The 16,097-nt window shown below is 35.6% G+C and overlaps 2 protein-coding genes across 2 annotated transcripts; both read right to left on the reverse strand.

Annotated features, from left to right (window-relative positions):
• Nucleotides 1-4,658: 4,658 nt before the first annotated feature.
• LOC131597333 (uncharacterized) lies at nucleotides 4,659-8,007 on the reverse strand. The gene is made up of 7 exons (XM_058870038.1): nucleotides 7,522-8,007; nucleotides 6,996-7,059; nucleotides 6,501-6,719; nucleotides 5,924-6,397; nucleotides 5,537-5,818; nucleotides 4,980-5,433; nucleotides 4,659-4,740 (listed from the first exon to the last, which is right to left on the reverse strand). Exons 1-7 carry the CDS (start codon nucleotides 8,005-8,007, stop codon nucleotides 4,659-4,661), a joined length of 2,061 nt encoding a protein of 686 aa, XP_058726021.1.
• Nucleotides 8,008-13,278: 5,271 nt separating this feature from the next.
• Nucleotides 13,279-15,634, reverse strand: LOC131597334 (uncharacterized). Its single transcript, XM_058870039.1, has 10 exons — nucleotides 15,494-15,634; nucleotides 15,156-15,423; nucleotides 14,850-15,068; nucleotides 14,660-14,750; nucleotides 14,429-14,567; nucleotides 14,177-14,334; nucleotides 13,965-14,085; nucleotides 13,698-13,871; nucleotides 13,547-13,615; nucleotides 13,279-13,467 (listed from the first exon to the last, which is right to left on the reverse strand). Exons 1-10 carry the CDS (start codon nucleotides 15,632-15,634, stop codon nucleotides 13,279-13,281), a joined length of 1,569 nt encoding a protein of 522 aa, XP_058726022.1.
• Nucleotides 15,635-16,097: the final 463 nt, after the last annotated feature.

Genomic DNA, 16,097 nt, shown 5'->3' on the forward strand with positions numbered 1-16,097 from the left:
GTTAAATGCCATTTCACATGCTAAGTATGAGAAGATCACAAACAGGGAAATTGCTCATGATATTTTTGAATCTCTGAAGATGACTCATGAAGGAAATGCATAAGTCAAAAGAGACAAAAGCTCTGGCTCTCATCCAGAAGTACGAAGCCTTCAGAATGGAAGATGATGAAAATATTGAAGCAATGTTTTCCAGATTCCAGACTCTGACTGCTGGATTAAGAGTTCTTGACAAGGGATACACAAAAGCTGATCACGTTAAGAAAATAATTAGAAGTCTACCAAAAGATGGGGACTGTCGCGGGGAAAAATCGTATCTTTTTTCGGGATGAGACACCTGATGCCTTCTTTGGGCTCCGAGTGCTCAAAAAAATGATTTTTCTTTTGTTTCGACCAAACTTTTTATTGTTTCCAAAGTAGGAAAAGGAAAAAAGTTGCAATAACCTGAAAAGTGGGGGAGAGATCTTGGGTAAGAGGGTTGGTTATACGAAGGGAAGGTATTAGCACCCCAACGTATCTATAGTACTCTATAGGCTTCTTTGTTGTGTTTGTTTCATTCTATGTTATGGAGAGGTTCTTGTGAGATAGGTGGGACCCTAGGGTGTTTGTTTGATTATGCTCGCAAAGATCATCGCGATCCTCTGCATACATATCCCTTAGAGGGAATCAGAGCATTTGTAGCTCGGGGTCTACGGGTGCTAAGGTTTGAATGGTTGAGGGAGAAGTTTTTGCTCGCCAAGGATACGACCTTGTGCCTACGTATTCTCAAAGGGATGTTGAGAAAGTCAGAGCATCGTAGTTCCCACTTATGCTAGTGGAAGCAAAGGATAAGAGACAAATGTCATCTAAATGTTCGATGTATCTAATCTATATCATCACATACATCCGTTTGTTTTTGTTTGAAAATCTTTTCATTATAAGCCCTGGGCCATGCCACTTATGGTGCTTAGAATGATAAAGATGTTTTTCTAGCCAGCCTTGTGGCAAAAACTTTCAATGAAGTCAGCCTTGTGACAAAAAGTTTTGATTAATCAGCCAGCCTTGTGGCAAAAGCTTCAATGAAGTCAGCCTTGTGACAAAAACTTTGATTAATCAGCCAGTATGGTGGCAAAAAGGTTGATTGATTAGCAGCCTGTGGCAAAAAAGTTAAGTTGATTGATTGATTGATTGATTGTTTATGATGATATAGAAGAGATACTCCTATCATAGAGATGATAAATGTCTAATCTCCTAGGGTATTTGATTTGGATATTGGGAATGCTTATAAGAAGCCCGTGGTCCTTGTGCGAAGCCCAAGAGGAGGCTATCCGAGGGTCCTTGCATTGTAAGCCCAATAGGAGGCTATGGGAGGGACAATCGAGGGTCTTGCATTGTAAGCCCAAGAGGAGGCTATGGGAGGGACAAGTCGTTTGTACGAAGCCCAAGAGGAGGCATGGTATAGTTGGTTTGAGCTCTTAGAGCGATTTCACCGGGAAACCATACTCTATGTCCTAACCTAAACTAGGGAGATTCTTTGCACGAAGCCCAATAGGAGGCTATGGGGTACCTAGTGTTGTACCTAAGTTGAACAAGCATATATATAACACAATCACAAATATGAACAAGTACGAACAAATATGAACAAGTACATGAACAAATATGAACAAGTATGAACAAGCACATATATATGACAAGGTGTGTGCATACAATGGAGTTTATGAAGGAAAATATACCTGTAAGTATGATCCGTTTGTAAACACGGGGGCTCGGGACTTATACTCGGGGAGAGACCCACTTGAGTTATTCAAAAGCTATGTAAACAAGTATTTACAAAAGGGGCTCGGGACTTATACCTACATGGAGGCCCATGGTATTTTTGGGAAGATTAAAGAAAACCTTCATTTTTTGATTTGTTGTTCGAAGTTAAAAAAAACAATTGAACGAGATATATACAAAAAGGTGTGTGTACAATGAAATACCTAATTTCATGTACAGGAATGGGACTTATACCTATGTGGATGCCCCTGTTTATTTTATAAAACATGGTTAATTGATTTGCAAAGTTTGTCGTTTTGAAAACAGTTTGAAGATTTGTTTTGAAAGAAGTTTTCTGTTTAAAGAAAAACTGTACAAAGAAAAGGAAAGGGACTTATACTCTCTAATATTCGAGAGGCCCATGTTTGAAAATCAATTGATCAATCCAAAAGATTTAATCAATAGTTTCTTTTGAAAAGAAAACCAAAAAAAAAGAAAAGGTTTATCGTTTTTGAAAAACTGTGATCGTTTGTTTTGAAACGGTTTGAAATTTTGAAAGAAATCAAATTAATTAAGATAAACACAAAGATTATACTTAATTAACACCCTAAATGATTAGGGTTTGATCACAAAAATATTTACAAATGATTAAGTTTGAAAAATCAATGAAAAAACAATATATAAAGTATTTAAAAACACTTAAAAATATGTCATTTTAAACTTAACTAGTCGGAGACCCGTGCTGTCGCACGGGTGCATATTTTTGTGGTGTAGTACTCTATCAACGATAAGAAAAAATGCGTAGTAACGTAGTTTGACCTAAATGCAATATAAAAAGGTTAAAAAAATATATATTAAAAAAATACTTTGTTTCATAAGAAATTTAGAAAATAGTATTTTGTAAGATAGGTATATTTTTTAAACCTTGCTACATGGGCCCAAATATAAAAATACTGTAATTGACATGGGCCAAAAGCAAAAAGGGTAAGATTGTCCACCAGAAATAAAAGGGGTTTGTCAATGCTGCAAATGATTAATCCGTGTATCAATTTCGCGATTTGAAAATGGAAGCCCTTGGGGAGCCACCTTCAGATGTTTCGTCGGAGTTCAGGTAAGTTATTCAGATCCATTAGGAACTGAAAATTGTTGTTTTACCTAATGTTCAATGACGTCTAGGATTGATAAGTTGTGTTTTGGGTAAAATTTCACGGTTTCTGATCAATTCTTTGTTGACCTAATACTCTTGAAAAATTGATTTTTGGGAAGAAGATCGTATTTCTGAGCATCATCACACACGCCTTAAATTTTAGATTGCAAAGAAGTTTAGAAGTTTTCTAAGCTGCAACTGATATGGTGCAATCGATGAATTTTTTGCAACTGATATACTGCAACTGACTCTAGGTTGAAGCAATTGGTTATTCAATGACTGCAACTGACTCTAGGTTGAAGCAATTGGTTATTCAATGTAAACAATTGGTTTTCCAGAATTCATACGATTCAATATGTTTTGCGTTTCTCTTATTTTCGTGTGTAGTGATAATCTGCTATGTGTATGAATTAGTTACTTGCCTGCAGTTATTTCCCATGTATGGTAAGCATAAATGTCCAGGCCGACTACTTGACATTGTTTCGTCATAGTAAACCATGAAGTGGAAATTTTTTATAGGTTGTCATTGATTATCGTAACTGTTGTGCAGTTCTGGAAGCATGGATTCAAATTTGAGTTTTTCCCACGAAGACGATACAATTTCATGGACAAAAACAATTACATCCGGTCGAAAAGCGCGGAGTAATGTACTTGTAAGAGTTACTTTGGATTATAATGACTAACAAAACATCTTCCCGGATTCTGTATGATGATTTAATGAATTTAATATTTGTTCAGGTATTTCCGCGAGAGGTTTGCAGGTTCTTAACCACCTTTCCCACGCAAATGGATCTTTTCGATGCAGATATGGGGATTGTGTACCAAGCAGATCTACGATGCGCGTCAAGAAATACACAGGAGGAGGCATACATAGGGGTTGGATGGTATGAGTATGCTAGACAGAGAAGGCTGAAGAGAGGCGACAAGTTGTCCTTGAGGATAAACAGAGAGGCGCACACATTGGTTGTTTGGCTGTTGAACCGTTGAAGGAAGGAGTGTAATCGCGTTTACGTGTCTTGATGTTGTACTGAAAATTAATGTAATGGATTTACATATTGGGTGATTGCAATTTGCTTCCCCAAGTTAATGAAGTTATTGTTCTCCGTGTATTTATATCTTGTTCGTTGTTAAGTTATATTTAGTGCAATTTCTTAAAAAACAACTTTATGCTTGGTTGTATTGTTACAATTGTTTATATGCTGGTGAACAATTGTTTATAACAAAGGTTGATAACTCTATAATTACAATTGTTTATGTGATGGTGAACTTGGGTGTGAAAAAGATGTAATTCCAACCTTCTCCAAGCCTCCTATCATAACATATGTCTTGTTTTACTAAAAGAATGCTATCTGTATAGAAATTCATACTACAGGCAATATTTTTATTGGTTAGTTGTTTCATGTTTTAAAAAAGTGTTGCAGTCACCTGTGTGCTATGAATATCGACTTACTGTAAATCTTAATTTAAATAGATATATATATTTAAGTATGGTATGCAATATTAAAAGTTGTAAGGTATCCTTGTGTGCAATATTTTCTAAAATGCAACACCTATTTAAATACAGTACCGCATGGCAAATAGGTATCAAAAGCTACTGCTGCCATGTTTTTTTAAGTTGAAATGCATCCAAAATTCACCCTTAGGTGTTTCCTAACTTTTTGTGATATTTCCATAGCTGGTTGTAATAGTAACAAAGCACATGTTAACAGAATATGAACCTTGGTAGAAATTGAAGTGTTGTTTAAATCTGAATTATAAAACAATTGTTTACATTGAATAACTAAATATTTGTGAAAGTATCCAACTTCAAAACCAGCACCATATCAACTTCAAAACCAGCACCATATGCTTGAATTGTTCTCCTGCAAAGAGAATTGGTCACCCAATTAAGAACCTTGCAATAAAGGGAGATTTTGGTTGACTTTGGATTATAAACTAAATTGCAAGTATATATTCAAGTAGCAAAGAGGATACCTATTTAATGTTTTGGAATACTTCCTTGAACACCACATTGGTTGTAATAGTCAAAGCTTCTTTATCTTTGTCATGAATAAGAATCCTAAGACCCTTTTTTTATTTAACTCTAGAGATAGCCATATACAATTGACCATGGCTAAATACTTCTTTAGGTAAATATAACCCAACATGGTCAAGAGATTGTCCTTGAGACTTGTTTATTGTCATTGCAAATGAGACAATGATTGGAAATTGTCTTCTCACCAATTTAAATGGCCATGGTGATTGGGAAGGCGACAAAGACATTCTTGGAATATAAATGATGTTACCAACATTTTTACCAGAAATGATTTTAGCTTCAATGACGTGGTTAGCAAGCCTAGTCACTGTTAGTCGTGTTCCATTGCACAAGCCTTCTGATTGGTCTAGGTTGCGCATTGGCATGATGGTCGCACCAACTTTCAACTTAATAGAATGATTTGGCAATCCATATGTTTTGAGTGCATTAAGGAACTCGGGTGTGACATGCTCGTATCCATCAAAGTTATTTGCATCAGATTTGTCAATTGAATCACTGCTAAAATATTCCTTCTCCTCCCCTACGATATTTTTAAAAAATACCATATTAGGTAAAATGTATAAACAATATTACTCATTCAATTCTAATACGATATTTTAGTACATAAAATGTTGTATGAATACCTGGAATAAGAGTTGTGATATATTGGTTGATATCATCCACCACCTCAATTGTTGATGCTAAAATTGCACGACTTTGAAGATAGTTGGAGTCAAGATAATTATGAATAAGATCAGGGTATGTATCCTCTACTATAGCTTTAATAGGATCTTCAAAATTAGCAATTAAAAACTCTTCGGGAATACAAATATCAGCATAACCGTCATTGGGCTCGCACATTGTCCCATCACCTATTTGTAAAATCCATTCAGAAAATGCCCTAATGTCTTCAGTTGTAGAAGTAGCTGCACCACTTTGTAATCACATGTTTTTTGTGAGCTTTAGGACTTTACAATGATCCCAAAGATATGAAGAATTGATTGTTGCATAAATAATGTCAGATCTAGTACCTCTTGGTACTACAGGGAGAATTTGCCTGAAGTCACCACCAAAAACAACAACCTTACCTCCAAAAATCTTATCTTGACCATGTGTTGATCCACTCATAATATCTTTCAATGACTTGTCAAGTGCCTCAAAACAATACTTGTTAGCCATAGGAGCCTCATCCCATATTATTAGATCCGTCACTTTGAGAAGCCCAGCAATATCATCTTTTTTGTTAATGTTGCAAATTGAAGAATCTAAAGTAGGGACTGGAATCTTAAACTGAGAATGAGCTGTTCTTCCACCTGGTAACAACAAACTTGAAATCCCACTTGATGCAACAGGCAAGACAATTTTTTTCTTAGACCTAAGTGCCGCTGATAAAGTGTTCCACATAAAAGTCTTTCCGGTCCCACCGTATCCATATAAAAAGAACACGCCGCCTCTTTGTTTCTCTACAGCTTCCATGATCTCTTCAAAAATGCTTCTTTGCTCATCTAAATGAAAATGAAGTAAAACATGATTTTAGTACATAAGAAATCGAGACTCGGTATTTATATGTAAACCATAATATAAGAGGCTATTTGTTATCCATTGTACCTGTTAGAGAACCGTATAACCCTGCAAATAGTTGTTGTTGAGCAATAGGATCATATTGACGCTCATCATAAATAAGCCTATTACCCGAGAAGGAAACAACATAATCTTTCGGATATGGCATTGGCTTATAGTCTTTCAATGTTTTGTTGTTATTTTGTAATAGTGTTTCAATAGCCATCAAAGTCAGCTGTTGAAGTTCCTCGTCGGTAAGTGTCAATTCTAAGGATTGTTCCATGAGAAAATATTAGTTACATGATTATGGCATATAATATTCAAGTTAAAGTATGAATAATAAAGCTGCAGCAGGCTGTAATTAAGTTAACTTGATGGACATAATGCATGTGCAGGTCTCTGTTGTTATAAATCTTAACTACCAGCAACATGTTCATAGTTACAACCATTGAGAATGGCAATTGTGTCAAAGACAGGTTAAAACAATGCAGCACCGAAAATATAAAATAAATTCAGAATTTACCTACAAATACTAATACATACCAGTATGAATATTATATGTCAGTGTTTTGAGATAACTTGATGGACATAATGCACTTGGAAGTATCTGTTGTTATAAAGAATAACTACCAGCAACATGTTTATTCTATAGATGCATTGAGAATGGCAATTGTTTCAAAGACAACAAGTAACAATGCATTGTTCCATATATAATATAAATTGAGTTTTTACCTACAAATACTAATACATACAAGTATGAATATTATATGACAGTGTATAAATTTTTAGAACAAAAAACTATGTAGAGGGAAATTGGAAGTTTACACAGAAGTTATATTATAGTATAATGAAATCCAGCAAAGTTAGCATTGAGGGTAAAATAATATAGAGAATTAATACCTTGATTTCTTGCCACCAACCGTTGTTCATAAAGAATACCATCTGATAGATACTTCCAAGACTTTCTCCATACGTGTGCTGGCCGATTCATGGATGATGACAAAAGCATAGTAACAAATAACTTTCGTAAGAATAAACCTGAACCCCAAACATGTGCCTATTTGATTGCCTCAATAAATTCTCGATCATCTTGAAGGAAACCCATAGCAAAACATGCCTTTCTAAAAGTCTTATGTTGAACACCATCAACTTTCTTGATGTCATTGTAACATAATGGCCCTTTAACAACAGTTAACATCATTCTTAAATAAAACAATTCACCTGAGCATTGAGGCACCCAACAAAGACGACCAATGGTATACCCTCTTTTCCTTGGCTTCCAACTCCTACTCCGTTTATGATAAACAAATTTAGAAACAAAGTCACCGTAAGTTAAAAGCCTTGCCTCTTCAAAACTATTGTTTGCCTCAAACCAAGCTGTAAACATTGATTCGGTAACACTTGGTTTGAGGAGAACATCACCAACTTGCTCGTGATCTCTGTAGTAAACAGAGTGTTCTCCCTCCAAGTGAAAATACATTCTCTCTACCGCTGGTTTTCTGCCGTGTATGGAATATGCAAATATCCTCCGCTGGTTTTTTCCCCGAATTTGCATCGTTGGACTGGCCTTGTATAACAGCAGAAATTCTGTCTGAACCTTTGTTGATGTATTTGAAAAGGTACTTGATAGAAGTACTTTGATTGCACCATTCCATGTTGATGTGTGCTTCGTACTTTAACAACAAACTTGGGTTGTGCGGTACAACATGTCCACTATGAAAGATTATCCCATTTTTTTCAATTGTGTTTCCATTGTTTCTTCTCCTATAAACTGGATAGCCATCTTGGTCAACTATAGTGGTAGGTTGAAATTTTTTTGGGTAATACTTGGAGCACTTCCCATCTTTCATGCAAATGGACCTCTAATTTGCCAAGCCACAGGGACCATGAACCATATGAGACTTAACCAAATTGTACAGCCTGGGGTGTTGCAAGGGATCAGGAACTTCGGCACTAATGATCCTGTCAATGTCTTCTGGTCGTGGATACTTGTTAGACGGATGCAGAAATAGTAGTATATGTGCATGTGGCAACCCTCTCTTTTGAAACTCGATGGTGTACATATCTAGTGATCAAAAGGATACAAAAGTTAAAATGACATATTAATCCACATTAGTATTAAAAAGAAGTTTCAGTCAAGTGCTAACGGACAACTCACATGCGAGTACTTTGCCTAATACACCATTTTTTGTCAAATCAGCTAGCAACTGATCAAACTTGATTTTGAAGATTCTTGAAACGACATCCGGACGATCTTGTGGTTTCAAATGCAGTGGTTGAAGAACTCTATGAATTTCCGGCCAATTAGGATTGCAAGTGAAAGTGATGAACAAATCTGGAAAACCAATCTTACTACAAATAGCCATGCCATCATAGTACAGTTGATCCATAAACCTACGACCGCCAACAAAGGACGAAGGCAAAACCACTCTTTTACCGATGCTTGAACCTGGAATTTGACTTTGTTCACCCTCGTCATTAAGAGAATTATACTTGACACCCTAAGTTTTGGTTGATTCTTGCGAATCCATTCTAATTTTTCAGATTCTAACATCGTGTAACCATCGACAAGAAATTGTTGGAATAACCTTCGTGAAGATAACAAAGTCCTAGGTTCAGCTAACCTTGTTTGAATGCGATATGATAGCCATTCCCTTATTGTCAGCCTATTTCGTAAGCTATTCTGATAGATTGGCAAGTCTCTATGGGCAATATTTGGTCTATAACCGTCCTCACCATAGGGAAAAATCAAAGGATATTGGAAGGCCATGTAACTTGCATGGAGCTCGTTGATCCGCTTAAGTCCGCCTCCTTGGTATTGCATAATTATATCCCTCATTTCTGCTGTGTCAATATCACCAACAACTAAGGCAGCAACTTCAGACACCGTCGGTTGGTTATACACTCTTCCATCCGTGGATCTGTCAGCTATGAGTCTCAACTTCAGGTTTTGAGTATCCGCTTCGTTGAACCATTGTTTTGCCATTTTAAAGCTCTTGGCATGAGTATTGTGTTCATACATCATTGTAGATAATTGTTGTACAACTTCTGGATCAATGTTCTTGGTAGTCCTAAGTTAAAAAAGCATAAAGAAATGGTTAAAAGCATTAAGAATAAGTTGATTACATGTGAGTAACGACTACAGCATGTTCCAGCTGTATTATAAATAATAATTTCAGTATAGTTTTATAAATAAAATGATTGCATGTTAGTAGAAATTATACCTAAGACACTTCATTCGATTGTGAACCTCATTCTCTGTGTCATAAATATATAATTGAGCAAATTTGGGTGTGTCTCCTCGAGCAGGTAACAAACTTCCAATTCGATGGCATGTTTGACCTTGTATCCGTAAAGTTGGTGGTCCACCTCCATTGTTAAAACGATTGTCCAACTTTGCACCTGGCGATGTAAAGGCGAACATCATATTGTAAACTCTAATATGTTGTTGAAACTTTCTGCTCACTACGTTATCATGGTCAAACAACAATTTTGCAAGAACTTCTGGAGGTTGTTTTAGTAGTGGTATTTCAACTTTCCCATTGCAACAACACAGCATAAACTTTGGATTAGCAGAATGGGAACTTTTATTCATCCGTTCTTGATACCACATCATGGATTTACAATAACGACATTCGATGAGCGGGTCCCCTATGTCGTAATAAGCTACATAGTAATAGACAGGAAAAAATTACTATGATATTTGTAAAATAGCGAATGTCATAAAAATGATATACCTTCAGAAGAACGGGTGTAGTTGTCGTGAATTATAAAAGGTGCCTCGTTTTCTTCAGGTTCGGAACAGAAGTCCTCATCGGATAAATAAGCTATCAATGGATAAAAAGTGTAATATTAAATATATGAACATGTTTCATATATATTTCTTATATATAATCTTAAATAAGGTGGAAATATTGATGACAGAACCAATGATTTTGCAATTGACTCACTTGCAAAAGGGTCGTAATCGCTATCTTCGTCCGAACCGCTGTTAAAATCCAAGTTGACTGCAGGGGTAAAAACAGGACATGCTGGTTCTTTTATTTCAGGTGTTTTGCCTTTGGTGTGTGACACAGGCGATGCTCGAACCCTCTCATGATGTGTCTGTTTGATTGGCATTTCTTGACGACGATTGTTTTTTCTACTGCTAACACTGCTAGTTGTTCATATGCATGCATGGAAATGGTTGAATACATGCATAATCATGAAGCTCGTGAGTTACCAAACAAATATTATAATTAAGATAAACATTGAAGACAATGCATATATGAAACTAAAACTTGTACCTCGTTGGCTGTTGTGCTACCGATATGTTGACAGCTTCTTTAGGGGGGTTACTATTCAAATTCATGGCAAGACTTGGTACTCCCAGCTGCTTCTTAGGCCTGCCACGAACAGGTTTTTTCTTTTCTGTATTTCTGTTATCCAAATTGTTGACATAATATGGAAGTCAATAAAGTTAAATAAACACTAATTTGAATATCTCTAATGGCATGCATGTTTGGTCATATGAACCTTACATGGGATTCTCGGAAGAACTTCCAGGATCATAGAACTGGTTGGTTGAAAAAATCAGCCCATGTTGGGCATTCTCAATTGTAGTTGGATGACCATTCTCCGTTGTACATTCAGTAGAAAACCTAGACATTAAATTTGTTCCTAAGGAATCTAAATGGGATGACTTCATGTTATTTCGAAACACATGTCTGGTTATGCTCGGTTCAGAATTCTGCATACACGCACTCAGCACTCTCCCTTCTTCGACAATCTGCGCGATAGTCTTCTGATTCCTAGCCGAGGGAGTGATTTCTGACAAAGGTTGTCTCATTGTGAAGCAATTAGGAGAATAGAATGTATCATTGATAGAATCATGTTGGTTTAAATTCTGTCTTTGACGTTTTGAACGATTTTCTTTCATAATAAGCGATCGTCGTGCCCTTGCTTTCTTTCCAGCCATATGCGGGTTATTGTTATCCATATCTTAAAGTGAATTTCTATACAATCTGCCAGACATAATAAAATAGAAAACATGTACATAACACATATATCTTTCTGTAAAAAATAAGTAGTAGGCCAATAACAAATTGATTATCAATCTAAGACAATACAAATGAGATAAACAAAACAATTGAATGCAATAACTAACCTCCCTGTAGATACTAATGATACCAACCTCCCTGTAGATATAATAGTAATGTAGTGATTAGAACTGAATGCAATAAATATTAAAAGGAGAACCTTGAATTTCTATGCTCTTTGTTTCTTGACTGCAATGTTCAACTTGCTGCATAGGTTCATGTTTTAATATATCAAAGGCATTTTTGTTAGGGAAAAAGTCAGCATGTGGACTTGTTATTTTTTAAGAGCCATAACCTTACTAAAGTGAAAAACGCACCAAAATAATATTTTCCCTCTAAAAATTTGAATCCAAAATGTGTTTGAAATTAATATTATTTTAATTACTATGCTAGTAGTCTGTAGTTTAAACTTTTCAAATAATTAGTCCGTTTCTAACCATGTGGTGTGATTACACTCAAATGTCAGTTTACAACAATGTGGTGTGATTACATTCAAATGGCTAAAGTGGTTCATATAAATCCCAGGTTTCCAAGCATCAGAAAAGACATATATGTTGTGCATTGAACCGTCTACAGTGTTTCTGCCACATTGTATAAAACAATGAATAAAATATTAAATAATGTGATGTTACACCAAAAAGTACAAAATTGTTGTACCTGTACCGTGTAAAATGGTAGAAGTAATTTCTGCTTTTAGATGATATACTTGGTACAACTAAGCAAGTTATTTGAAAAAGCATGAAGCATTTAATGATGAGTTGACATTGTGTATGACTTACTTTATCCAATGCTGCAGAAAGTTGTTGAATGATTTCCTATGATCCGATTTGCAAGGGTATAAAGGGACAGGCACTCCTTAAAAAGTACGAAATTAAATGGAAGGGCTCTGCTGCAAGTTGTCCAATGTGAGGTTCCCAATGTAAAAGATATCAAGAACTCTTCCAATGGCAATGCTGTAACTGCTGTGTAAACTTAACACATTAAAAATAGAGCTTTTGTTGTTTTGGACAATCTAGTTTGAAATTGTGTTAGTACAGAATCTGTATATTCCATTGCAAATGTTTATTTAAATTATGGTATACCACTACAAAAGGAGCTTTACAGAAAAGGAGCTATTAACAAAAAATATTTGAAATACCACAAACCCATTTCATGTGATGGCGTGTGCATGGATAGCATTTTGTATGGCATACACAATTCATTCAAAAGCCCAGCCTGAAGATCAAAGTCGTGAGGTTACACCTATATAATACCCTCCATCACATGAAAAGCCATATAGAATGCAAGTGGATTAAACCTATATAGCAGTCATGTACAAAAGCCATATAAAATGCCATCAATAGATTCATGTGTTTTATATGGCATACACAAAGAATTCTAAATCCCAACCATCATTCATACTGGTGAGGTTACACCTATATAATACCCTCCATATCATTAAAAGCAATATAAAATGCAAGTGGATTAAACCTATATAAACTGGAGGTACCAAAGCTATATAAAATGCCATCAAAATATAGTCATTACCAAATAGAGTCATTACAAAATAGAGTCATTTCAAAATAGAAGCATTACAAAATACTAAGACCAAATGTTTAGTGGCTTACTTTGGATCATCATGCAATATAAAGCATAGTTACACCCATAAAAGAGGTAGAATACAAAAAATGGCATATGAAAGCAGTACTAATACAGTGTGAAATAACAATGCAGCAATCCTCATCCACTTTTGAATTTAAAACTCAAGTTTACTCCTTCTTGATATGCTTGATCTTTCTTGCAGTCTTAGCCTTAGTAGCAGATTGTTTAGGAGTCAGATCTTCAGCATCAATCAACTCATTAACTGATGTTGAAATAGCTCCCCTCTTGGCAGGTGTGATGCCGGAGCTTGCAGACGAAGGTTGAGGAGATATCGAAGCTTGAGCAGATAGTGTCATCTAAGGATGAAATTGATTTTAGTAAATGGAAGTAAAAGTACACAAAGTGTAAATAAGACAGTATGCATTAGTCCCTTACAATAGGTTCAGTTGGCTCATGATTTGGATCAGAATTGGAGATCTCCAAAACAGGAGCATTTGATGTATGCTGCAAACAAAGTTTAAATCAGAATCACATATAAAAGAACAACAAAAAAAAACTGCTTACATAAAAAGAAACATGTATTTACCTCCTCATCCGGGGTTAGGTATCCCTTAAGTTTGTTGTAAACATTATCCTCATTAAGAATTGTCACAATTGAATACTGTTTGTAAGATGATTGAAATTTGATACGGAACGCCATTTCCTTATTCAACAAATTGTCAACTTGAGCCGGCCATATTTTTGGGTTGTCTTCTCCATTCTATGCAATCAAGAACACCATGAGGTTTGATAAATATGCCATACGTAGTGAGCTTTATAATTAAGCATTTATAATACAAAAACAATGACTCACCGCTATCATGAGCTTTCTTAACTCTTTAGCAGACAGTTTAGTATATGGGACACAATCCTTATCCCAAAAGACAAAGGTTCCATTAAAGCCATCATATTCAACTTCAACTTCTATTTTGAATCTGTCAATGAAAATAAAAAAAGATTTTACAGCTTGGTCTAAAATATGATGTTTTTGAAAACCAAAAAAGTTAGTTTAAAAAAAGGGCTCACTTAGTAATTGGTTCAACATCTTTAACTCCACAGTGGCACTCAACTTTCCCTCCATCGGACTTGATAGAAATCTTACATCCTGGGCAGCTCTCAAAAAACCATCCAAACCTTGAAGCCTTGAATCGTTTGGTAGTTCCAATAGTAGTTGCAAAACAATCCTAAAATAAGTAACTCCAAAGTGTCAAACAATGAATACTAAAATGTTGAATAATAGTTAGAACTCAAACAACAACAACATAAACAAAGAAATACCTTTTCTCCTTCATAAATGTCACGGATAGTCCTGACCTCATTACGGCTAGTCCAATTCTGGTTTGTGGATTGAATGGATGAATCACAAGTTAGTGATAGAGAAAGGTTGGATGCATTTGACAAATCAGCTGCTCCAAAACTGTATTATATAAAGAACAGGGATATAATCAGAAATTGAATTGAAATGAGAATTTTAATTGATATGATACTTTATAAAGCACATTGTTAAACCTGGTTTTGAAGGTTTCCACTTGTGGATGGTCTAAGTTAATCAGGAGTTTCGAGCCATTCCAAGCATTAGATAGACTTGGTAATCCAGATACTGCACCAATTATTTAAAGCAGGTTGTAGTGTTAAGTGGTAGTAGACAAAATAGGATAAAATAGTTATTTGTGGGATAATAAAAAATCACATTACAGACCTGTATTGGGCTTACACCAAGCATGAGTCAAAATGATAATTGTGGGACCAACATGTTTGCCAAGAGTCTTGTAGTCCATGAATTGTTTGCTAAAATCACCCCATAAAGCAACTTCAATGGCATTTCCCACAACGTCACGTAATGTGATATTGGTACAGGACTTCTTACCCCCACCCCCCATTTGTGTCTTAACAACATCTTGCAAGACACCAATAACATCTATTTCAAAGAACGGTGAGTCATTATGTTATTCAAAAAAAAAAACTCATTCATGATAAACAACAAAAACAACACGAAATAACTAACCATAGAGCATATCAGGCTTGAAATGTCCATTGAGAAAGTTTTCAATGGCATGGAAGTTGAATTTGTGTGGTGGGATGTCCGGCATGTCCACCTTGGTGAGAGTAGTGCCTCCATTAAAAAGAATCTTGAGAGGGTTCGAACATACTTTCAAAGGGCCATCATTAGCCACAGGCTCCCCATTATACAAATAATAAGTTTCGTGCTCTTTGATCTGCTCTATCCAATCTTTAAAATCCCAACGGCTAGTGGTCACATGGATTTGGTCACCCTGTGAATTTGAGGAGAAATAATCAGCAGGATAACATAAATCATAAAAACTGTAATGATAAAAGCCATACCGTTCCATCTTGTAGAACACACTCTAGGTGTTGATACCCTGTTTTTTCTGTAACAACCCACAGGTCAACGACCCTGATGTGCATTTTCCACACCTGGTTCCCTTGGACCAGCTCCTTAATGAGAATGGGAGCCCTAGACATCGTGCGCGTATCTGAAACTGTAAATTGTAGTACAGAAAATGGTTGAGTGATAGTGTAGAAACAATAGCAAATGCATGAAAGTAATCTATAGCAAACCAGAAAATCAAACCAGAAAATGACTGATAATATAAATAAGCAAAAAAGAAAAGCAGGTACTATACTTAGAGAGAGCAGAAGAGCCTGTATAACCGGTAAATTTTGAATAAAACGACCAAGGAATGTATGATACATCAACAAAAATGTAAATAACAAAGTCATAGTTAAAAAATAACACGAAAGGTTGGGTCTTTAAGGCAACCTAATGAAAACACACTCCAACAGACGAAGAAAAAACTCAAACATTTTGCACTTATCATAGAAAGCAGAAAAGACAAAGAATGAAAAGCCAACAAAAAGATACAAAGAAAATAAGATACAAAGCAAAGAAGATACAAAGAAAACTTCACTAAAATGCATGAAACTA

The sequence above is a fragment of the Vicia villosa genome, linkage group LG4 (genome assembly GCF_029867415.1).
Source record: "Vicia villosa cultivar HV-30 ecotype Madison, WI linkage group LG4, Vvil1.0, whole genome shotgun sequence".
NCBI lineage: Eukaryota > Viridiplantae > Streptophyta > Magnoliopsida > Fabales > Fabaceae > Vicia > Vicia villosa.

What these genes read in the sequence shown, in the direction of transcription:
- LOC131597334 (XM_058870039.1), bottom strand. Translation starts at nt 15,634, where the DNA reads ATGTCTAGGGCTCCCATTCTCATTAAGGAGCTGGTCCAAGGGAACCAG. An exon ending in CAAGCCTGATATGCTCTATG is followed by an intron (nt 15,069 to 15,155) that starts GTTAGTTATTTC and finishes TCTTTGAAATAG; the next exon opens with ATGTTATTGGTGTCTTGCAA. An exon ending in GTGGAAACCTTCAAAACCAG is followed by an intron (nt 14,568 to 14,659) that starts GTTTAACAATGT and finishes TATATAATACAG; the next exon opens with TTTTGGAGCAGCTGATTTGT.
- LOC131597333 (XM_058870038.1), bottom strand. Translation starts at nt 8,007, where the DNA reads ATGCAAATTCGGGGAAAAAACCAGCGGAGGATATTTGCATATTCCATA. An exon ending in GTTATACGGTTCTCTAACAG is followed by an intron (nt 6,398 to 6,500) that starts GTACAATGGATA and finishes ATTTTCATTTAG; the next exon opens with ATGAGCAAAGAAGCATTTTT. An exon ending in GTATTTAGCCATGGTCAATT is followed by an intron (nt 4,741 to 4,979) that starts GTATATGGCTAT and finishes TTCTCTTTGCAG; the next exon opens with GAGAACAATTCAAGCATATG.